The sequence below is a fragment of the Toxoplasma gondii genome, chromosome VIII (assembly GCF_000006565.2).
Source record: "Toxoplasma gondii ME49 chromosome VIII, whole genome shotgun sequence".
Classification (NCBI taxonomy): Eukaryota; Apicomplexa; class Conoidasida; order Eucoccidiorida; family Sarcocystidae; genus Toxoplasma; species Toxoplasma gondii.
In genome coordinates this window covers 5,592,108-5,615,440 of record NC_031476.1, presented here as the reverse complement: position 1 = coordinate 5,615,440, position 23,333 = coordinate 5,592,108, and the positions used below count along the sequence as shown (strand labels likewise).

The following is a 23,333-nucleotide window of genomic DNA, read 5'->3' as shown; positions in this document are numbered from 1 at the left end:
CTCGTGCTGCCATATCTTCACAATGCGTACAGCGGAGGTGCACCTTCGTCACGTCTTCACAATTCGTGTTGGACATAAAATTTACACGAAGTCACTTAGCAATGAGAACCGCTGTAGGATGTCTCGATGCTGTTGTGAACTCTTTTGCGCTCGTACGCACCGAGCTGACTCTGGTGATAAACGAAGACAAAGGAAGAGCTTTTGTAGCGCAGACATCACTCTCTAGGCAAGAAAGAAAAACCTCTACTGAACAGGCATCGCGTGAGAAACCTCACTCCCAGGAGGGTCTTCTTGCAGTCTTGAGAACCGGCTGTCTGTTCCGAGAGAAATTCTAGGGATGGGTTGTGGAGCCAGCTCCTCTGCACGTGTGGCAGAGGTTGAGAGGGAGGGATATATTCGAAACATTCTTTTGTTCGGGAAAGTGACAAACATAGCTTGACGGCAAACGCAAAAGCTCCAAGACGGGGAACTGTTGTTTTCCCGAGATGGTGCATACTGCGGAGATCCACGTGCTTCCAAATAAAGAGCCGCACACACAAAGTATAGAAACCGAAAACTGTGTAGACAAGGTCCTGGCGTTCAGTTCACTGCCATTCGCATTTGTCGACGGGCTGTACAGATAGACGCTCGTTCGGCCGCCACCCAGAGAAACAACCGTGACGTTTCCTGCCGTTTTCGCAGTTAAGTTGCAAGCCGGAACCGCAGCTCTCGTGTTCTTCGTGCATCAGTGACCTTCCAGGTTTTCAACTTCTGTTTCTCTAACAAAGAGAGCACTCTTTGCTCTCGCACGTCCTTCCCTTTCGGAAGATTCTCTCAAACGAGCGGTATTTTCGCCTTCTTTGAAAACGTGTCACCTCCCTCTATCGCCGCCTTTCATATCCTCCTTTGACCCTGTGTCCTGCTGCCGCGTTGCTGTAGGGTTCGTTCCTCTCTACACTCTCCTCTCGTCATTTACTGTCTGTCTTCTCATCTTCTTTTTATTCCACATAAAGGGCCTTTCCTTCACACTCTGTCCTCCTTCTCTTCTCTGTTTCAGTTTAAAGACGCCTTCTTTTCCCTGTTCCGTCTCTTTTTACTCCATCTGAAGGTGCGTGAGGAATTTGAGGTGGCACTGAAGAAGGGCAAATTGCTCCTCCAGCGTCTGCCAGTCGCCGCGGAGCAGCCTTTCTAGATCGGCGACCAAAGCCGCGAGATCCGAATCAGGCGCCGCGCTCAAGAGGACATCCCCGTGAGCCTGCATGCACACAGAAAAAAGTGCAACAATGAGGCAAAACGGAAGACACGGAAACCAGAAGAAGGAAATGAACAGGAGACGACAAATGGCGGACGAGAAGTGCTTGACGAAACGAAAACAAAAGGGGGCAGTCGAAAGGGCGAAATAGAAAAAAGAGGAAGGAGAAAGAGACAAGGGAGAAGAAAGCAAAGACGGCGGAGGCGAGGAGCCGCACGGATGAAACGAAAATGATGCGTAGGGGCAACGGGAAGAAAGAGATGAGAGCAAACCACAGAAGTAAAGGAAAAAAGCGCGAGAATACGCAGAAGAGGGCAAGAGTTTTTACAGACACCACGAAGAGGAGAATAGCACTGGAGAGCACACCCGAGAAAACTTTGAAAGCAAATGGGTCGTCCGAATAAGGGCGAAGAAGAGATGTCACACCTGCTGAAGCACGGGCCGATGAAGGAAATAAAAAAACAAGCAGAATCGCCCACATGAACGAGCTTTGTTTGTCCCCTTTGAAGACAGGATAGGAGACACCATTCCTTTTCCACTCACTTTCAAGAAAACATTCAAGAGACTCTGAACGAGGTCCGCTTCGTGGCGCCTCTTCACGTGGTAGTGGAAGACGCGGACCATCTCCTCAATCTACGAAAGGCACAACCCAAGAGACCGCAGCATGCTACGCGTTTAGATCTTGAAGGTCTTTGTTTACCGGATCCAAGTTCTTACGCGATAAAGACTTTGAATGTTCACGGATAGGTGCAGAATTCCTAAGATGGTCATATGTGAATGGAGAACGAAGGAACGAGAAACAGCTGGAGAGAGACAGCGGGAGAGACAGAGACCCACGAAGAGGGAGACAGAGAGAGGTAGATACACAGAGAGAGACAGCTAGAGTAGGCAATTTTTCCTTCTGTGACCGCGGACGTTTCCGGTGCCCAACCGAAGAGAATCTTCGGAAGGACTTTCTGGTTCAGGGAAAAACAGGCAACACGCCTTCACGCAGGAAGCACCCTCGGTGGCTAAAGCAGAGCCTACAACAGACTCCTTGGCTACTCTGTGTCCGTTGTTCCCTGTCTTCAACGAAACAAGAAGCAGATACAGAAACCCCAATATTGGAACATCGGCAACTGTCTTTTTCAGGTCTGAGAGACTCACAGCCTTTTCCATTTTGGTGTCCATTTCGTATTCCATCTTCTCTGCCTTCGCCGGTCACGAAGCATTTCATTTGCCAGTAAATATATTGAATTTCCCCCGAATCTGCGTGAATGAGATTCTCAATGGAAGGCAGAAAACTCTGTAATTAGAAGTGAATTTGACTTCTCCCCTCTCACCTCTTGGTCCGAGCCGCCAGCCAACATGCCGATTTGGTGCACTGCCAGGGAGACCCCAGAGGGAGACAGGCTCTTCAGATATTTCAGAATCTCTGCAGAAACTCAGACACGAGGTAGCAAAGGGAGCCCATGGAGTATGAGACAGCAAGCGTTTAGTGAGCACTTCACAATTTTACAGTGCATCCAGCAGCGCCTTTGCAGGTGTGTACAGGTGCTCAGTTGCTCTCGGTCCAACTTCAACAAGCATTTACCCATTCACCTCTCCGGCTAGTGGTGCCCTACGCCTCAGCTCGAACTGGTTTATAAAGCGATTTGAATTTTGTTCTCTTCACGGCTCTCCAGACTAGGATTCCTCGAGTGCTGGAATGCAGGGAAAGAAGAAATGCGTTTTCCTTCGTTCTCTCAGAAACGACACCGCAGTCGAGCCCCCTTTCGAAAAGCGAAGTCAGCAAGACAAACAAAGGTCAAAAAAACGAAGCAGCTCTCACAGACGCATCTCATGCATGTCTTTACCATAACCCACTGCTCTCTGTAAGTCTACGCCGCTCTCAAGCAAACACATCGATTGGCTCGTATCTGTAGCAGCCAGGTTTTGCCTTTCCCTGCGTCTTCTGGATTTATGGAACTATCAGACCCAGAGAACTCAACGCCAGTCGATCAGTTCTTGGCGCCACTTCACGTCGTACCTAAATGGCATTCTCTAACATATTAAGCGGCGATATCAGTGATGCCATCCACACACCGCGCCTCTTTCATCCAGTTCCTACGCAGGTGCCGGACGAGCGAAACTCCGGGGGGGGGGGTGGGGGTGGGGCCGTACAGAGAAACATCGGGGAGAAGACTACCAAAGTGCAACCTGTACCTGTGCAGCTTGATTCACTTACGCAGATATCGCTCTTCTTTCGCCTTTGGACTCTCCGCCTCCGAGACAGCCAGGAGCTTCTGAAGCTCGGACCGAACGTCGAGTCTTCCGTTGTCGAAAATCTTCTGTCTCGGCTTCTTTTCGTCCTCTCCCTGAGTGCCTTTTTTCCCCGAAAAGAAGGCGACCGCGTCCTCGCCCAGACCTGTCGCCTCCCCGTCGCTGCTCGCAGACTCTTCCGCCGGTGCAAACTTCGCCTGAGTACCCTCGTAGCGGGTCGGAAGGAAGAATGGCGCAGAGACCGGCGCCGCTACGGGCTCCACCGGCTGCAAGAAGAAATGAGAAACAGGGAAAGGCAAGAAGCGTCCAGGTGCGTCAGACGGACACTGGAAATGCGAAGCAAGAGAAATGAAGAGAGCCCTCAAGACGTGTGAAAAACATACACCGAAAGAGATGAAAAACATACACCGAAAGAGATGAAAAACATACACCGAAACCGATGAAATGAGGAATGGAGGTGTGACACAGAAGTGTGAGAGACGCGCTGAAAATGAAAAAAAAACATAGAAGAGTCAAAAAAGATTGGGGGTGCAGGTAGGGCTCCAGAAATGCCGAAAAAAGACAGAAGGCAACGAGAAAGCAAACGCGCATGAAAGAAACGAGGAAAACCACTTGTAAGAAACAGCAAAGTGGGGCACCGACTTCCGTCCTTTTCGACACATGCAAAAGCAGCTGTCGAATCCGTGATCTTGTGCACAGACCTGTCTCTGTTTCCTCGTCTCAACATTTCCTTTAACCCACTAGATAATGAGTCGCGGTTTACCTTGCACTTCTCCTTAATTTCCTCGATAGACACGATCGCCTGGAGTTTCGCTGGCGGCACAGAGGACAGCGTAAAGGCCCCCGAAAAGAGCGGCGCGCGTTTTGTCTTGTAAAGGAGGGAACTCCTCGAAGGCTCCGCGGCCTCCTGTGTCTCCGTGTCTCCTTCTGTCCCCTCGCCAGCAACCTCCACCACTGGGTCCTCCACGTCAAGCGGTTCCAACGGAGACGCATGCAGCAGCGGCGCCGTCAACGCCGGATCGAACGCGTGCTTGTTCGCCCAGACGAACACACCGCCTGCGAGAAGAAATGAGAGGACGCAAAACAATACACCCTAAACTCGAAACCCTACACCCTGAATTCGAAAACCTAAACCCATTTCAAGAAATGATTTCTCTTTAAAACCAAACAACGGACTCGTTCTTCAGAAAAATAGAGAACCGTTTATGAAGAGAAACTAATTTCAAATGTATAGACATACATGTGCATTGTCGTAAAAACGCATTCATATGTAAAGTAACATTTCCACTTTCACATATATATATATATATAGAGAGAGAGAGAGAGAGAGACATGTCGGCTTAATGCGAGCGACACGACAGCAGCGGAGACATACAAGCGAATCAGAGAGGCCTGAAACAGACTGAAAGGACCCTAGAATGTTTACCGTGTGCATGCTCGTGGGAAGTGAGAAGGAAGGTCCCCGTGGGGTCGAAAGTCAGGGCGAGGACGGGGCTCTTGAAGCGCATCCAGTCAATCACTGTCGCGCTCAGAATGTCGTAGCTGCAAAGGAAAAATCGACAGTCAAGAGGAAAGGCAAACAGTCACCGCACTCAAAGAAGGCGAAGAGAGGAAGAGGAAAAACACTGGCGCTCGCAGATTCACAAAACGTGACCGAGTTGAAGGTGCAAACACTTGTCGCCTGAAAACGAAGTCAATTTGAGTCATGCGTCAGTTCCCTTTTTCCGTTTCTCATGTTCGTTGTACAACTGTGCTACCGCACAAATAAACGCATATACACCCAAGTTTCTATGTATGTATATGCATAAATATAAATGCATGTATGACTGTGGGTGCTTATTTATGCACCTGTCGCACTAGGCGGAGGAGCTACATACCATCACGTCACAAGTAAATCGACTGGCGCCCAACCATCCACAACGGACACTTGAGGCAAACGGAAAACATCATTTCTCCGCGTTGTGCAGATACCGCCACTGCTTACCCCTCTGCTTCGTCCTGTGGATCTAAATTGTTCCTTGGTAGAACGTTTCCAAAATTACGGGACACTATTTCATAAGGATACTCTGTAAAGTCTTGCATTCCCAACTCGACTCGGAGTGTCATTTCTTGTAATTGAAATCGACAGATGTCGTGCACCATTTCTATAAACATACATACATATCTCACAATATATATAAGTATACATACAACTAGATATATATATATATATATATGAAAGTTTTTTCCACGACAGCGCACATCCGAGGAGCGCGGCGGCTGTCGAAGTGCCTAAGAAGCCAGACCAGATGTCTTTGCTTCGTCTGCTTCCTAGCGTTCCTTTCCTTTTTCCTCTTTAGACGGCAAATCCCCGCACAGTTGCAAAGACTGCGCACAAGGGCGGAAGTGTTTCTCAGATTTTCACAATTTTCTCACATGTACAGGGTGGGGCCCTGCGAGGCACCGGGCCTGGAGGCGACGGCCAGCCAGCGGGCGTCGGGCGAGAAGGCAATCGCGCTGGGAGCTGCAGGAGCGCCTTCTTTGTAGATCGTTCGGATGACTGTGTGTGAGAGAATGTCCACGAGAAACACCGCCCCTTCTTGCGTGGAAACTGCGAGGAGCGACGAATTCGGAGAGACGACGAAAGACGCAATTGGCCCGCGCGACGTGGGCAGCTGCAGTCGGCGCTCGAACGCATGCGTCGTCAGCGAATGAAGCGACAGAGCCACGTCCTGCGAGGAACCGGGGAAGGGCAAAACGCAGACAGACATAAAGGAAACAGAAAGAAGGTGAACGATCAGGAAAGAAAAAGAGAGCAGGAAACGGAACATATAGGAAAGGCGACAAAAGCGTTGAAAGATGTGTCGCGGCGAGGGCTGCATGCTGCAAAGCAAACAGCCTCTGCTGCAAACTTCGAAAATGCAAAAATGGCAGGAAATCTCTAGAGACTCCCCCCATATCCCACTGACACGGCTTATCTTAATCACAGGCTGTCAGAGGCGAGCTACGAGTTTTAAAGAAAACATTTTGGCAACCGCATTCCTGGGACCCAACACTATAAAAAAGGCGACCCCAATTACACTGTGCATATATATATATATATGTAAATCTATATATTTTAGGTACATATGCATCCCTAAACTCTAATGTATTATGTCTCTTCAAATACACACTACATATACAAAACGAGACCCTAATATCCACAAGCGAATCCAATGAATACACGATTTACATGCGTGTATGTCCGTGAGTCCTCGTGTGTATTATATATGTTGACATATACTCAAAAAAGTCTACAACCGAGTATCAACACATACACTCTAATATATACACATATCTATAGATATTGAGTATATGTGTTCATACATATGGGAAATGAGACTCACGGAAGGATGAGAAGAGGCCGCGACGACAGTTGAGGAGTGCAGGATGGCAACGGCGCAGATGGCTCGTTGAATTCCGGCGGGTGTCGCGGCTCCGGTCCCGTGGGAGCGAGTTCGGGGGCCTGCGAAGGCTCCTCGATGTTTCCCAGACTGCAGATTGAATCTGTGCAGAGAGCCGTCGGCGTAGCCGACAACGACAAAGTTTCCACACCCGCTCACAGCCACTGCCGTCGCTGGCGTCGAGGCATGGCGCGACACGCGCAGGGCCGTGGGCGTCTGGGAGCAGAGAACAGAGCAGAACACGTAGACAGAGAATGAAGAAATGTGCAGAAGAGACGGACGGCCGTCGATGCGAGGGCATTTTAGTTGACCAAAAAAGTGGGAACTTCAGAATAAAGTCTGCGAAAACGGAGACACGTACAGACGCGGCTTCCAGCTCCACAGGGAAGAACTCGAAGGGCCAGCGCCTAATACACAGAAAAAAACGTAGAGAAACAGACCCAAACACAGAGACGGAAAGCAAGAAGCGCGTGAAGACCGTTTCTCAGGGCTGTCAGGAGTTTCTCCAGAGCACGTGGCACCTGTGACGTCGGTGGACAAAAACGTGAAACCCAGAGACTAACCAGAGTCTTTTCATGGAAACTCCAAACGAGTGCCGCGTGCGCCCCCCGATGGAGAGACACCACATTTGGCCAGTCGAAGTGGCGAGAGGACGCGAACGCGATGTCCGTCACTGCCGGGGGGAAGCGCTTGGAGCGAAAGCCCCACTCCTAAAAACGGGGAGCAACACCCACACATAAAGGATCGATACTGTCAGACAACTCTCTACACATGAATACAAAGCTCCAGTGCAAGCCTGAAAGTACACGCCTATCCAGGTAGTCACACAACTCTGTCACCACGTTGACACATCTGCTCGGATGGCACCAGTGCGAGGTCATTTGTCGGACAGAATGCGCATCGTAGGTTCACGATAGCAACAGGTTTTGTGCACGCATTTTCACGGGGGTCCTCCTGCTGTCTGGTCGTCGCGTTTCCTCGATGCATGCACTTTCAAGTTCTTCCACGACACACCCAGAGACCTCTTCAAATCTCGCGCGATTTCACACGGAGACTCGTGACTTTTTTCCGCGTGTCCAGGTCTCCTGCCGTCCACATGCCATCTCTGAGAAGCGCATTTGCGCCTTCCGGTTTGTCGGGAGGCACTCACGATAGCTTTCTTCCGGAAGCACTTGGCAGAGAAGACGCAGTTCTGTTGGTGACGAATCAAGGACGTCCGAGCCACGCGGCCGCAGCCTCGGAGAGTGCTGGTTGTCAGCAGCTCCGTGCCTTCCTGGATGCCATCTGTACATGGAGAAAAAAACGAACAGCGCAGAGAGCCTGCCCTGATACACGAAAGACGCAAAGCAGATTCAAAACTAGTTCCTGTCTCTTAGTCCTGTACGTCGCGAACGCTTCTCGTCTACTTCTCTCTGTCTCAGTGTCTTGTCTCTCTGTCTCCTAGTCCTTCTCTCTGTGTTTCCTTGTCTTGGTTTCCGACGCCTTCTATCCTCTCTTCTGTCATCTCCCTTTGCTACTGTTTGGGCTTCCTTTGCGTTGTGTCTTCCAAGTGTGTACTCTCTGTTGCGCGCCTTCTCTGCTCCTGTGACTCTCGCCGTGTTTCCTCGCACTCGCTCTTTCGCTGTCTTCACAATGAGAAAGGCAGGTGTGACGGGACTCGCAGCCGCAGACACACGGCAGGCGAGAACAGCCAAGAGGAAACGCAGACACAAAGCACAGAGCGAGCAGAAGACAGAGGGTAAAACGGAAAAGGGCTGTGCACGATTCAGATGCACGCTTCAGTAGAAGCCTCGTTATGAGCATGGAAAAAAAAGTGGAAATAAAAAATCTGTGTTTTACTATGAGGAGTGGAAGAAAGGGAAATCTGGACTCACCGTAAAAGCTCATAAACCCGACTGGGCCAATGTGGCCACGACGAGACTTGAGCTCTCGAGGCAGGCCCGTGGGCTGGTCGAAGATCCACATAACTAAACTGTTGTCCTCGCCTGAGAAAGAAAAGGCTCATCAAAGACGATGCATTCTCTCCACCGCAACGGGCGGTCTCAGAGGTGAAACGTTTGCTCGAAAAGTTTTCTTCTGTCTCCAAACTTTTGCCTTTCTCCGTTTAGGTCCACTTTGGAAGCCGTCGCTCGCGGGAAGTCCTCCGTCACCTGTGCACTTGTCTCGTAGGGTACTGTATTTCTCAACTGCTTACAGACTGCAAGGTCGGCTTCTTCACCTTGTACGCGTAGTCCTCCACTCTTCTGCATCGCTGCATTTCCTTTGCTCTCCCCTCATCTCCCGGAGAGCGCTCACCTCTTATTTATCCTTCTGTTCCCTTTCCTTTCCTCTTTTCTTTTGAATCGTGTTCGCTGGTTTTCTTTCTCTTTTCTTCTTTTTCCGTCCTTCTTCCGGGACTCCGCCTCGCCTTCTTCTCCACTTCTTTCTCAAGTCTGCGTGCGCGGGTGTCTCCTCCTCGGTTTCGCTGCTGCGCGTTCCAAGCACGAGCTCTGGTCGGAGTTCGAAAATATGTCTTGGACGACCGTACGTTCGCACTTGACTCCGAGACGTTGCAAGGACGTTTCCTCCCTGCTCAGGTACCTTCTCTCCACTTACCCGAAGAGACCAAAATGGGTTGTCCGGCGTAGAACTGGAGCGAGCGAATCGGCCCCTCGTGGGCATTGTCGAGAGAGCCGAGGAACCTGCCTCCGTCGAGGCTCCAGACGACCAGGTCACCGTTTTTTGCTCCACTCACAAGCACGGCGCGCATGTCTGCAGCGTCCACAGAGGCCTGTGAGGCAAATGCGTCGTTCCGGAACGCGAGGGCGAGGACGGGGCCTTGCGCAGGCGAGTGAGCGAACTCGAGGAGGAGTTCGTCGCGCCGCAGGTCCACGACAGCGATTCGCCCGGACAAGAAACCGACCGCGACGACGTCGGGCTCCGGACTGAGAGCGGCAACTGTCACCGCGCCCCATGCAGAAGAAGCCGAGGAAGCGAGGGAAGCGAAAACGCGGGCGGCAGATGAGTTGTCCTCCTCCGAATCTGACACATCGGAACCAGTGCCGGCTCTGCGCGCCTGCACACCTTCCCCCGCATCCGGCGCCGAGGTGTCTAGGCATTTGAGCTGGTGGACGACTTGCCCAGTGCGCAGGTTGAGGAGGAGCAGGGCGGCCGAGTCGAATCCGACGAGCACTTTGTTCAGGTATGTGGGGGGGTGCACGAGCGCGGTGAAAAGCGGCAGGCGCCTTTTCGCGGCCGCGGCGGAAGCGAAGAAATCCCGGTTTTCACAACGGCGAACGAGCTCCCCAGATAGCCGGTTCCACACGCAGAGCTCCACTCCGGAGAAGGTGAGAAGCCACTCGCCGAGGACGAGCAGGCCACGCAGTTTGAACTCGGGGGCGTCCGGAACGGCGCGATGCGCGTGCTTCGCCGGTAGAAACTCCGCCACTTTCTCCAGCTTCTCCCATCCAAACACTTCGTACTTCCCCGCGGTGTACACCGTCGAGTGGTGCACGGCCATGTGCCGGATCTTGTGGCCGAGGGGCGGACTCGAAAATACCAGTCGCAGTTTCTCGCCCTCAAACACCTGGAACGCCCGCCCGGTGCTGCACGTAATAAAGTGCTCCGTGCCCAGCCTCGCCAAACCGAACGGCACAGCCTCCGTCACTTTCCCGAGCATGCGCACGGGATGAAACAAAACGCTGCCCTCGCGAGCCGAGCGATTGCCAGCCGCCGCAGGGGTCGGAGCCGGCGCAAAAGCAGAGGCGTGCGCGTCTTCGCGCTTGACGGATTTTCGGGACTTCTTCGCTGCGTCCGAAGTGGCGTCTCGACTTCCGGAACGCCCCTTGGCAGCAGAGGAAGACGCGATTTCGTCTGCGCTCTGTTGAGTGCATGGGAGGGCGGCTCGCGACCTCCGGCCTTCCCACGGGGAGACCCCGCCGGCCACCAACCCGCGCGGCTGCTCCATGGCCACTCCAGGAGGCATTCTGGGGGGCCCAGTTTTATGGAGAGAATCGATGTGGGGTCTACCGAACTGAGAAGCGAAGAAGGACGCAAAGCGAGAGAAGCAGATCAGCCCCGCTCTTTGGGATACGAAAGGCAGAGGCCGTGCGCCACAAAAATCAAGAAAATCAGTGAGAGACGGCTGGAGGAAGTGACAGCCGGATGCCGGGACGTCAAAGAAAATGAGGAAGAAGGACGACAGATACGGTTTTACAAAACGCAGTTGGAGCTCCACGTTGCTCTGGGGATCTCGGAGCAACGGGACCCGCACAGTTGGTCAAATCAGCGTTTCTGAAAGCACAGAGAACTTTGGTGGAAAAACGGTGTCTCCACTCCCATCTTTTTCTCCTCTTCCCCAGCGGGCTGACTCAACCACGGAACGGCCCCTGACCTGCGGTCTGCACGTTTCGTGTCCCCTTTGTTTTTCAGGCAGGGAAGTCGGCGACAGCGCGTTCACTTCTTCAAATCGCCTTTCGAGAAAAACACCGAGGAAACATTCATCGGAGATAACAGGGTTTTTTTAAGGAATGAGAGCCGCGGTGTCTCGATTGTTTCGGCGGCGTACATGCGCGCATGCAAGCGAAGTGGAAGAGCGACTCCTGTGGTCTACCTAGGAATCTGCAAGGGCATCCACTGCCTTCCGCCTGAAGAAAGAGCCGTACAAAAAGTTATAGCAAGACAAAAGCGGATGAAAAGAACGAAGAACTCGCCTCGTGCGAGGGCCCCACTCTGCAAATCACGCTGACCCCAAAGCCGCAAGCGCATGTAAGGAGAATGCCGCTCCCCCCTTGGGGGCTAGCGCGGCTTCTACTCTCAAGCTTGACGGTCGAAAACGGTTCCTCTCGTGAGAAAAGAAGGCAATTTTGGCAGTGAGAGAAGGAAATTGGAGAATGAACGATGGGCTCTGCTTTCTGCTTGTGCAACCAAGGCAGCAGACGCCTACTCCATTTCTGTCTACTATGAAAGCCTCGTCAACAGAGTACCTCTAGTCTAGTACAAATCGCGCGCCAGGCGTGCGCTGCGCGAAAAGTCGATGGGAAGCTTTCTTACCGAAAACACCGTGCCTGTGTGTACTCCATTGTCCGCAGCTAGCGAAGATGGAGCTAACTCACGCACAAACTCCAAGACGAAAGAAACAGACACTCATGTGTGCCGGTTAACACGGCTCTTCTAGTCTTTTAAGGGAGGGCTGCCGAACGAACGTCGTGGGCTTTGTTGTGCCGCAAGATGGCGACGTCCGGCGTTAGCTGCAAGACGGTCGGGCGTGATGATAACTCGTCTTCTGTCTGCGAATTCCTCTCCTAAAGTTACTCATTTCCGTGGCGTCCTGTCGGCAAATGTACTATGTCGGCTTAGCATCAAGACAGTCGGGCGCGACAATATCATGTTTTCTGGCTGTAAATCCCTCTTCCAAAGTCATTTCATTCATTTCCGCGGCGTCCAGCCAAGGTGTAACGAGGGCACGACGGCGACGAAGAGCCAACTCCGCGCATCTGTCCTTCCCCAGACCAGACAGACACGTTTTGGCCCTCCTCTTCCCAACCAAACAAAGCGCGGAAATGTTCCATGTCGCAGAAAACGGCAGCCGTACCAACTCGTCTTCGTTCGTCCACAGGTGGGCAGCGCTACGCCACCTTCAAAACATTGCTCAAATGCTTCTTCCTTCTCGCCTTGTCAAAACCAACAAAAGGAATGATTGTGTCGTACTTTCTTTGTCAGCAGACCACGCCTTGTCGGACGACTGGCTCCTGCGGTGTACGTACACCCCGGCATACTCGAGCGGAACGCGACGAACTCGACCCGCTTTGCTGTGAAACTCTAATCCACATGGACAAAACGAACCGCCAGGTTCGCCGTTTTTGTCTCCAGCGAAAATGAGAACTCCAGTGTCTCTGAATTGCCCCGCCTCCTTTCTTCAAGACATTTTGCTGATCCATATCTTCGCTGGTCGGCCTCATGGCCTTGTCCGGCAGCGCCGCTAAGAACCACTGCTTCTTCAGGGAATTGGGGAGGAGCGACAGAGCGGAACAGGGCGACGCAAGCGACAGGAAGGCTGAAAAAGGACTGGAGACAGCGAGCCTAGCAAATTGAAGAGGCGTGGTAACTGACAGCCTAAGACGGGAAATCTTGTGGTTACCCCCGAGGGTCACAACGGACGCGTTCGCCACGGAATCGGTGCAAGAGAACAGTACATTGGTAAATGTTGCTAGAAAAGAGCAGACAGAATCGACTGGAGACGGGCTGCAGAGGTAGATTTTCCCTGTTAAGGCCGTGGGCGCAGGAACAGCCAACAGGGTCTACGCATCTGACTGAGACTTTTGCACTCAAGGCTAAAGGCAGGTTCCACATAGGTGTTTGCAAGACAGAGACGCCCAGTTAAGCGTCGGATATCCGCGGCATGGGAAGGAGGCTCTCTCAGTTCCAGAAGCGTCGCGAAGTTGTCAGGGAAGAACCCAAGTGAAAACGCCTGGGGATATCGGGGGAGGGTGGACGTGAAACTCTAAGAGTCAATGTGACGGTATTCAACACGTTCCGAATCCATTCCAAAGGAAAGAGAGAAAGGAGAAGACATTGTGAAGGAGTCTGAACCGGGTCAGATTTCTGCCCCCAGAAACGGGGGTTTCCAGAGGCGGCGATTTTCTGTTGTCCTGTTGGACCCCGGCCGTTTGGTTCTCTCTTTTCTGGTCCGGTTTTTTATCATTTTGCTCTCTTGTCGCGCATCTTAAGCGAATCGTTTATGCACACATTGTCAGTTCATCTTCACCTTCGCTCCGCCGCGCCTCGCACCTGCTGCCGTCGGTGAATGGGGACCCACGTTCGCTGCTTAAGCTTGTCCAGAGAAGACTTCGTCTGGGGAACTCTGTTCCCAAAAGGAGACCAGAACCAGAGAGGAACCAGCGTTTTAACAGGACCACGAAGAGGACAGAGAAGAGGAGGCAAGATACAGCATCGGCACAGCAATGTACCAGGTGTGGACTGGGATGCGCGCGTGTTTGAGGAGGAAAGCCACATTTGCAATCGTTTCGCTCATCCGCTTCCATCACCATGGGGTGCTGCAAGTCAAAAGCAAGCGGCTTCGATTCAGGCGCTTCCTTGTATAAATGTGCGCCTCATATCATGTTTGTGGGTCCTCCTGGAGTGGGAAAGACGACACTTGTTTTTCGCATTGTTATGCCAGGTAAGGTTTTTTGTCTTCGTCCGTTTTCAGTCCTTTCGCGTCTGTGCTTGTGCCTTTCTCGAGCCTCTCTTTCCTTTCACCTCTGTATCAGCGATGCGCGTTTTCTTTTGTCTTATTTCTCTCGAGCCCTCTTTGTGTTCGCATGTCCATCTTCGTTTCCTCAGCAGTGCTTCGAATATGTCTTCTGGTCCAGCTTGACTGTCTTTTTGACTCAGCTGCATCAGACGTGAGGGTCATCTCTGGCCGTGTCGTGGGTGTTTTCTGCTAAAATGCGCGTGTTTTGCGTAACATGTACACGCGATTCGTCGTACGTAAAGAAAATGTGTCCAGGACTAGGTGGGCACATCGATATGATTCCTTTGTAACCTGCTTATACATACGCATATATGATCCATATGTAGTCATATGCCCAGTGACAAGCAGATATCCGGATATCGTTTATTTGCAAAAGACAATTCGTTTGCGTCGAATTAATTGAGTTTATTTTCCAGGATGGTCAGATATAACTCAAGGCATGGAGCCGACGAAGGCCTTCTTCCACGAAATCGTCGTCCGAAGTGGCCGCACTCTGCATCTTTGGGATTTGTCGGGCAACCCCGCGGTGAGACTGAAGTTCTGTTGCACTACAGGCTGAAGTTCGGCGTTGTGCACAAGGCAACACAGAGAGGCAGTTCCTTAAGCAACGTTGTTTTAATCTCCACTTTTTCAGACAGACAAGCAACGCAATGCTATCTCTTCTGTAGAGAAGTATGTCATTGCGCGTACTTCCCTCACTTCTGTCCGCTGTTCTGGAGCTCTTTCATTTTGCTCGGTTATCCTAAGGTTCCGTGTCTTCATTGCATTCTAATCAGCAACCTGGTGACGTAGAGATGGTGTCGTTGGAAACGGCACTATTCAACATCGTTGTGGTGCAAGCTTCCCGTTTTTCCCCGTCTCGGTTTCTCACAGGCAAAGGCAGGACGAAAATCAGGGGAATCCAAAAGTGTGGCCACACACTGTGGTTCACTGTCAGCTACCTTGTATCGACTGGGTACTTCCTGTTTGATGTAGCACACATGTTACCACCTGGAGAAAACTCAGACTCTGACGTTCTAGGCCTGTCTGTTCAAGCATAAACTTTTCGTTTTTGCGATTGATGTGTCTCAGCTCCAGCGATCGTGGAACGGGCTGTACAGGTACGTGAAGATGTGGGCGGCAGTGTACGTGGTGAGTCTGACAGACACGAATCCAGAGCGGATTGCGAGGAACCGCGCGGAACTTCGTGCGCTTCTCTCGGACGATTGTCTTTGCGATTCCGCAGTAGTCGTGGTCATGAACACTTTCGGCATGACAGTAGATTCGGTGCCAATTCCCCCGCCGGAAATGGCCTCGCGACTCGGGCTCTTAGAGGCGGAGGACACAACGGCGGCCTCGCGGCTTGCGTGGTTCGTTGTGGACGCCAAGGAAGGGGATAGAGACCCTCAGTGGGGTGAAGCCTTGAACTTTTTGTTTCAACACTTTGCAAAAATGGCGGCAGACAGAGAGAACGGCGGCCCCCCTCGACAGAAAAAAAAGCAAAAAGGGAAACCTTAACCCCTCAGTCGCGGCAGGCACACTGACACACATCCTCAGGCCCATGGACCGTTCTGCGTTCCCTGATTGTCGCACGGGTTCATCCAGACTTGCCGCCACCTAGAAGCGAGCCTTCTAAATGGTTTGAGTCCTCTCAATCGTTAGAGCCTCAGAGGGTCTCATTAGGTGCAAGTATGTATGAAGAGTTATACAACTTCTTGGAGAGAGTCGGGCACGAATGTCTGTATATGCACAGATGCATGGTTTCACGCGGTCCCCTGTCATTTTGTTTGTGGGCGCCTGATGGCGTAAACAGTCTAGCCCGTATCGCGGGCAAGGTTGGAGCAGAAAGGGAAAGAATCTTAGAATGTGTTGAGTTGTTTGCGCCGAGTAGCAACAGAGAAATTTGAGACAGTAAAAAGCAAGACATGTTTCTGCTGAGGCGGATGACAACGGGCAGTGTTCGAAAGAAACGTTTGGGGTCACCGGTTGTGAACCCCTCTCCAATGAAGTGAACTTGCAGAGCCGTATGTGCGGGAAAACACCAGGAAGCGAAGGATCTGTCTGGCGGAGGGACTCGAATTGTAAAGAAGAGGGGACAGAAGCACTGATAGAACCGGTGGTGAAATGGAATCCAGGATGTTCGCGTACTGCGTCTGGTGCGAGCATGTCAGTTACCATTCGAAAAGTCTGTTTCTTCGTGTCTTTTCCCCTGTTTCATGAAACGAATCACGAACTCTCTCGGTAAAGCCTTCCTGTCAAGCATTAAGGTTTGGCTGCACATTTGTCTCGGTCCATGCGTACCGTTGTTGTCACCCTTGCGACCGTTGCTATTGCATAGTGTTCCGTTGCTTCTAAAAGCCTATGGTTACTACTGTCGACACTTGCATTCTTTGCTCACCTGTTATACTTTGAATCAAATATAAAGAGATGCTGCAGCCACTGAAGTAGAAGCGACGTTCTCCTCTGATCCTTGGAAGACAAAACTTGCCTGAATATCGCTCAAGAACGGAAGACTTAGAAGTGCTGGTGTGAACATAAATATATACAGAACCTACGTGAAGGGTTTTCTGAGCTGCCGAAAAGGGCTGTTCCGGGAATTGAACCCGGGACCTCTCGCACCCAAAGCGAGAATCATACCACTAGACTAAACAGCCATAGCAGAGCTGCTGTTTTTGGTGAGTTTGTCCCCCTGCATTGCTGTCCCCGATATTTGTAGTGTTACCTATCACTTCTACATTAGTGTGTGAGCACTCCGATTTGCTTTATTTGGCAAGACGACACTTCGAATTGGAAATTGAGCTTGGTCGCTTGTCACCCTCAAAAAAACAGAATAATGAAAGCCATGAGAAGTCCGTAGGTCTCGATGCCAACGGATCACTGCATAACTAATCACGCCGCTACCTATTCAATTGACTCTCAGGGTTACCTTTACATTGTCATGGGCGAGAACTGGGATTCGGTGGCTCTTTCTGTTTCAGCTGCGTTTGCTTAAAGGCCTTCTGCCTATACACCTTTCGAGGAGCCGCCAAAAAGTCATATTTCTCTTAAGAGATGAACTCCTTCGGTATCATACTGAAATCACGTTGAAAGGAGAAATGACAACTGACAGACGGTACACCGAGACGACTGGACTGCGAAGACAAGCAGAACAATTCACCTGAAAGTGTCCCTACGTCCACGGACGGACGCAACTCTCTCATGGACAAAAAAACGAGCACTCGAGTTCGACACAAGACAAACCCCGGGGCGACTGCAGTGACCAGGCCCGAGTTCCCACACGAGTCAGAACTTCCAAAACCGTAAATGCCAAATAGCACTTCCTTGTCCAAGTTTTCCCACAACGGGATTAACGCACCTAAAGTCGCCCGTGCTTACCCATTTACGCTTCACGCAGAAAAAACGATGGCGGTGAAAAAAGTCTCCTGCTCATTCACGGGCACATACACGCAAATGCCGCATCACTTAGACATTCGTATGCCCACTCGTAACAGGCTCTTTCCATATCCTCTTGGAAAGCTTGTACCTTTCTCGGCGACTGCCAAGTGTAATTTCTACACTGTGGGTGCTCTTAGTCCGCCACGGTACGAATTCAGCAAAACATGTTTTTGTTGCCCTCCATGTCTGTGTCTCTCCTGACGAGTATTCCCTGCTGCATTTCACTAGCATGCGGGCCTGCATAGGAAGCTGCAGACACATAAGAAAGCCTAATCAATATGCACATGAATATGTACAGTTACGTATCAGATCGCGTCCTCGAAAAAGTAAACGCCGCCTGGACACGCGCCCTTTGGGCGCATTGTGTGGCATGAGCAAACGCTTTGTCGACCAAATCTCATTTTGCCCCTGAGACTTCCCCTTTCGTATCTTAGTCCGATCTCCACTTTTTTGTCATATTCTTCCTGTTCCGTCCCCTTGGCGCTCTCACTTTCTACTCCCTTCCTGCACCACGGCAAGGCAGAGTGCTTCTTATTTTCCTGTATCGCTGCTGAACGGGCCGTCTGACGAGGATGAGCAGGCGAGCGGAACTCCCCGCTCTGATGCCATAGGAGAAGGGAAACAAGACGACGAAAAGGAGGCCCTCGTGGCACTCGTTGTGAAGGCTTGGTCTTGCGCAGTGTGCTCGATACTAAGCACGAGTCGGTCCATCGACAAAAACTGCCGTGAGAAATTCGGATACAAAAACGGCCGGAGATCGAAACGGTTGTCGTCAGGGTTGTAGCTCTCCATGTGCAACGCGGGAGTGATCGTGCACATTTTGTGGCGGTTCCGAGCATACTGCCGGAAGAAGTACTGCACCTTCCTAAAGGCCCACAGACGTTCGCAGAACAGTGTATGTAGAAAGTGGAAACAGGATACTTTCTCAAGCTTGATGCAACTTCGAGATGCTACGGACTGCATCCAACACTCATGAACCACATCTGCAGAGAACGTAAGCATAAACAGTCACGCGTACTCTGCCCCTGATTCTCGTGTGGCTGCCACAGCCCATACAGAAGTGTCTGGTTTTCACGGTTTAGGTAGCTGCCAACTGGACAAGGCCTCGACGTGCACGCATCGGCTTCCAATCACAGTATACCTTTGAGTTTTCCCACCAAAGAAAACCCGGATTTCGGTCTTGCACAGGAACGTCACGCACGCGTTATGGACGGCGGCATAGGATCGTCACTCTACCAGGGAAAAGGGAGGTTCCACCCTTTTTCTAGGCTATCCATTCTACGAGCCGGACTACTGGTTTAGACTTGTGTGACTGCGTTGCGTCGATCCTATATCTACTGGTAGCATAGCAGAGCACTGCTAATCAGTGTTGTAGAGACGGAACCAAACACCATAAAATAATCATAGGGTGATGGGAGGAATCCGGGATTCTTCGCGTAACATGAAAGTCAAGCAAAATGCATACATATGAAACTAACACTCACTGATTGATAACAGAGGGACTGTAGCGGTCCCGCCATGCATCTAGCAGACGCTTCAGCATCGAGAAGGGACCGCATCGCGAGGCCTTTCGGAGCCGGCCAAACCAGCCGAGTTCCTCGTAGGTCATTCCCATTTCCTCTTCATCTGTCTGTTGCTTGCCTTCATCTACAGGCCGGAGCTCTGCTGTTGGTGGCATATCCACCACTGCCTAAAACGGTGAGAGAAACGGAGAAAGCGTGAGAAGTAAGACGGACTCTGCTCGTGGGTGCTCAGGGTCTAACCGTCGGCCCATCTCGATCCTTATATTCAAAGATAATTCTATTTAAAAAGGTCCTTTCGAGGCATTGATTACGTCTGCATAGGCTACGGGGTAGGACAGAGAAGGGAGATGTTGCTTTCCCTTGCCGCGAGGCCCACCACAAAGTCTTTATCAGCAAACGCGCAACTCTGAATCTTAAGACCGTTGTTGAAACCCACGTTTCTTTTCTGTCTTTTCCCTCTGGTACCCGACCCGTTTCTCTCTCTGCACCTGTTCGCCCGTCGTTGAGTCCCCGCGCAAACCTCGATGGGGACCTGCCCTCACGTTCCGCTTCCTTTGAAGGCCTGATTGCGTGCATCTTTCCCGCTACCGCGCTTGCTGAAATTCGTTGCCCTTCTCCCCTTTCTTCTCTTTCTGCCACCCTCCCGTTCCTCCATTTTTCCTTACCCGCAGCGCAGGAAGTCCCAGGTTCTCCGGTTGCGCGGCCCACCGCAGAAAGCTTTTCAGGTCGATTTTGCTGATTGAGCCAATGGGGTTCAAGTCAGCGCTACTGGCGTCGTATTTGGTGAAGTATCCTCTCAAGCCTTCGTCGACATTCGCAGTTCCCAGAACCAGCAGGTAGCCCCTGCCTCTCCGAGACGTCGTTCCTCCGTTGTCTGGCCCGCCTGGCTTGCCAAACGGGAAAAGGCTCCCTTGTCTCCGTTCCGCCTCAGTCCCGGGGCCCTCGCCGCGGACGAGCGGCAGGAGCTGCGCCATGAAGTAGGCAAGGACCATGCGGCTGCGCGCCTGGATGTTTTGCAGGGCCAGGTCCTCCGTCATGGACCCACCTTGGGAGGCGAAACGCGGCACGAGGCCAGTCTCGGAGGACAACACCGAGGTGAACGCCGCTGTGATGGTGTCGATGGTCAGGGCGAGGTGATAAGACCCGATCTGGCTGGCGAGCTGTCCCGCGAGCTGCCGCGTCTGCTCGCTCGAGTGCGTCGTCGCCATGTAGCACGTGTGGAGGATCTGGTGGCAGAGCTCGTTGGCGTCTGCCGGGAAGTCCGAGTCTCGGTCTCGACGTTTGCCTAGGATCCGCTCGAGCTCTGCGAGCACGGCGGCGTTTCCTTGCTCGATGCTGGTCATCACCAGCCGGCACATGAAGGCGACGAGGGTCGCCACGGCCGAGGAGTCCGCGCCGCCGGAGAGTGGCAAGAAGAAGCCCCCCGCCCCCGAACGACGCAGGTAGTCCCACAGCCAGCACGCGGGCCCCCAAGCTATTTCCTCCTCCCTCGAAAGCAGCTTCGGCACAATGACAGGCGACGGTGTTGTCCACCCGAACTGGATGTCCAGAGGCGCTGCGGCGGAGCCGGTCTCGTCCATCGTGCTCCGACAATCTGGCCCCTCTTGGGCTTCGCGTTTCCCTACAAACGAAGAGGGCGGGGCGCAGGAGACGCAGCCAGAGAGAAACAGCGAAGAGAACACAACAGGTGGCGGAGACGGAGACAGCGACAAGGGGACCTGCACGGTCGGGTACGGGACAGCGCGCTGCTGCTGCGCGCGTGTGGCAGAGGCGCCGCGATGAGAACGGACCTCAGACAGATCGATTGTCGACGTCACGACCTCGACTTCGTCCAAACTGAACTGCTTCCCCAAACCCACGAACTCGCCGTTCACGCAAATCATTGCGGAGCCGTCAAAGTACAGACGGCCGCCGTCGCACCCTATCTGGTTGCTGTACATGTAAACGCCTCCGTGCGCGGTGCTCTGACGCAGCAGCTGGTAGCGGCGGGCGAGCTTCTGCATTTCGTAGTGCGAGCCATTTCCGTTGCAAATAATTTCAACGCCGCCGTCCAGATACAGCGAGATATGCGGTGGAATCGGCGACCACAACTCTTCGCAGCTCTCGCTCGCCACAGATGTGTTCAGGCACTCCAGAATTGCCACTCCTGAGTTCGACACACAGTATCCGCAGGAATGGCGGAAACAACAAACGCGTGCAGGCGGAGTTCAAGCAATGCACCTTGTCCCCCCAAAAGCCGAGGAGCGAAACTCTCAACCTTTGATATGCCAGCCCCCTAACTAAACAAGGTCTGTTCTGGCCCCAAAACAAGATGTCCGATCGCCATGTCGATCGGATGCTTCCTCAACTCTTCATGCGGGTGGAAGCCAACCGCCACAGAGGCGCACCTGTTTCTCTACCAAATAAAAAAAACACCCGTGCAGGTGTCGGTCAGAGCGGACCTATCCATAGGGTTGCACTCGAACCTGCGCAAGCAGCTCGAAGACTGCGTCTAAAAAACAGTTTTACATCGTTTGGATACCCTGTGCGCGTCTTGGACCGCATACAGGGGCTTCTGTTTGCGTTTGAAAGGTGGGCTTGGCCTGCGGTCTCACCAAAGGGCGCTGTGGTTTGTCCTGTCACCTTGGAAACACACAGTGGGACTCTGAATTCCTCCAGAGGTGCCCCGACGGGTCTGTCCCATCTTGCAAAGTAGCGAGACTCGCGGTAGTTCAAGTCATCGGCCATCACCATCTTCGGACGCACGAGCAGAATACGCCGGTTGAGGATCCACACACGACAATTGTAGGTTAGCTGCGAGACACGGAGACAGTGTACGGACACAAGGCTCGCGACAATAAAAATGCAGGCCAAAGGAGGGAGAACGGCCCGAAAATTGACAATGGAAACAAGAGACATGGCCGAAGGGCGGGGAAATGGCTAAGGAGAAGAAACACGAGAAGCACAGAGCAAGAACATGTGCACAAGTTGGGAAGAGCTCCTGACCAGCGCCGACGCACGGGTGTACGACATGCATACAGGGAAGACGAAAAACTTACAGATTTGTGGGCAGCAGGGACACCGATGTCGCACAAGATGCCGTCTGTTAGGTCCGACGCCAGAAGTTCGGCGACACACTCCCATGAGTGCGTGATAGTATCGGTTTCTAGAAAGTGATCCTCGCAGCCGTAGCCCGGCACCTCCAACTCGGAACCTGAGGAACACAAGCGAGAAGAAGCAAATGACGCCTGTAGAGAAGAGCCACACAAAAGCCACGACACAGAAGCGGAAAACAGGCAAACACTTTGAAGAGGACTGGCGCCGCACAGAGTGGGGGAACGTGGAAAAAGCTGTGACGAAACGAACGACCGTAAACCCTAAACTTGAGACACACAGAAAAGTGAGAATCCACTAGCAAAGGAAAATAAGAAGCGACTGATGGAGAAAGGAGGCACATCGTGAATCAGTGGAGGCACAAAAAGGAACGCCTTCAAAAGCAATGCGACCCCAAATAGCTATAGTATGCGTCCACAGTTTGGCAGAGTGCACCGGAAACGAGGGAATGGCTCGATAGGACGTGTTCACCGTTTTCGTCTCCGTTTAGGTCTGTTGCGACCATCTTTCCTAATCGCTAGTTTCCCGTTTTCGCTCCTTAGTTTCTCCCCTCTGCACCCTCAGCCCCAGGACGCCTACCGACTCGGAGCTTGGATCCAGCAGCCTTTGCCAGTTCGATGCTTTTGACAACGCGTTTGAGATTCCCTTCGAAGTCGAGCGCCCACTGATTTAAGTTGCACACGGAAACCCGAGCAAGCGTTTCTTGGATGTCTTGCTCGTCCCCTATCCATCCATTTGCAGAGGGGAAAGAAGAATGCGAGGCCCCTACGCCGGATGAACCTACGACCGCCATGCTGCAAACGGAAAGTGACTCTGGTGAAACGGAGGAGCCAAAGGACAACGCCTGAGAAAAAAATATTCAACGCCAAAACCAAGAGACTCTTAAGCAGACACGAAAAAAGTTTCGGTGCCGCCTGGGAGAACAGAGAGTTTAAAATGCCGGCGTGAAGAGGGCCGGCAATATGTTTTTTAAAGGAAAGAACACAGCCGCGAGAAACCCGTGAAAAGAGACACGGCGTTCACCGGGAGATATCCAGAGAGCACACACAGGAAAAAACGGCGTGTCGCCCTTTGTGTCTAGATCACGTTCGTCACGATGCTTGAGAGAGACAAAGCCCCCTTTTGAGGGCATTGACCCGCGGCGGCGAAAGACTTAATGCGTCGGGTTTCGTCTT

At 52.3% G+C, this 23,333-nt stretch overlaps 4 protein-coding genes and 1 non-coding gene across 5 annotated transcripts; 2 read left to right on the top strand and 3 right to left on the bottom strand.

Annotated features, from left to right (window-relative positions):
* Positions 1-520: 520 nt before the first annotated feature.
* On the bottom strand, positions 521-10,858 carry TGME49_269770 (WD domain, G-beta repeat-containing protein; the record flags this gene model as incomplete). Its single annotated transcript, XM_002365617.1, has 12 exons — positions 521-1,234; positions 1,775-1,864; positions 2,554-2,645; positions 3,438-3,738; positions 4,236-4,528; positions 4,899-5,014; positions 5,888-6,183; positions 6,838-7,110; positions 7,458-7,604; positions 8,045-8,178; positions 8,769-8,879; positions 9,490-10,858. The coding sequence occupies 12 exons, from the start codon at positions 10,856-10,858 to the stop codon at positions 1,073-1,075; spliced, it is 3,384 nt and encodes a 1,127-aa protein (XP_002365658.1). The 3' UTR covers positions 521-1,072.
* A 1,142-nt stretch (positions 10,859-12,000) lies between these two features.
* TGME49_269775 (hypothetical protein) lies at positions 12,001-12,753 on the top strand (the record flags this gene model as incomplete). The annotated part of the gene is made up of 2 exons (XM_018781559.1): positions 12,001-12,490; positions 12,598-12,753. Exons 1-2 carry the CDS (start codon positions 12,143-12,145, stop codon positions 12,751-12,753), a joined length of 504 nt encoding a protein of 167 aa, XP_018636595.1. The 5' UTR covers positions 12,001-12,142.
* Positions 12,754-13,920: 1,167 nt separating this feature from the next.
* Positions 13,921-15,625, top strand: TGME49_269780 (ADP-ribosylation factor, putative; the record flags this gene model as incomplete). Its single annotated transcript, XM_002365618.1, has 3 exons — positions 13,921-14,053; positions 14,545-14,654; positions 15,200-15,625. 3 exons carry the CDS (start codon positions 13,921-13,923, stop codon positions 15,623-15,625), a joined length of 669 nt encoding a protein of 222 aa, XP_002365659.1.
* Positions 15,626-16,689: 1,064 nt separating this feature from the next.
* TGME49_269790 lies at positions 16,690-16,761 on the bottom strand. The gene has a single exon. It is a non-coding gene; the product is annotated as a tRNA-Pro (tRNA).
* A 1,246-nt stretch (positions 16,762-18,007) lies between these two features.
* Positions 18,008-22,951, bottom strand: TGME49_269800 (glutamine-dependent NAD(+) synthetase protein, putative; the record flags this gene model as incomplete). Its single annotated transcript, XM_002365619.1, has 6 exons — positions 18,008-18,407; positions 19,027-19,232; positions 19,731-21,211; positions 21,660-21,858; positions 22,104-22,258; positions 22,738-22,951. The coding sequence occupies 6 exons, from the start codon at positions 22,949-22,951 to the stop codon at positions 18,074-18,076; spliced, it is 2,589 nt and encodes an 862-aa protein (XP_002365660.1). The 3' UTR covers positions 18,008-18,073.
* Between the last annotated feature and the right edge of the window lie 382 nt (positions 22,952-23,333).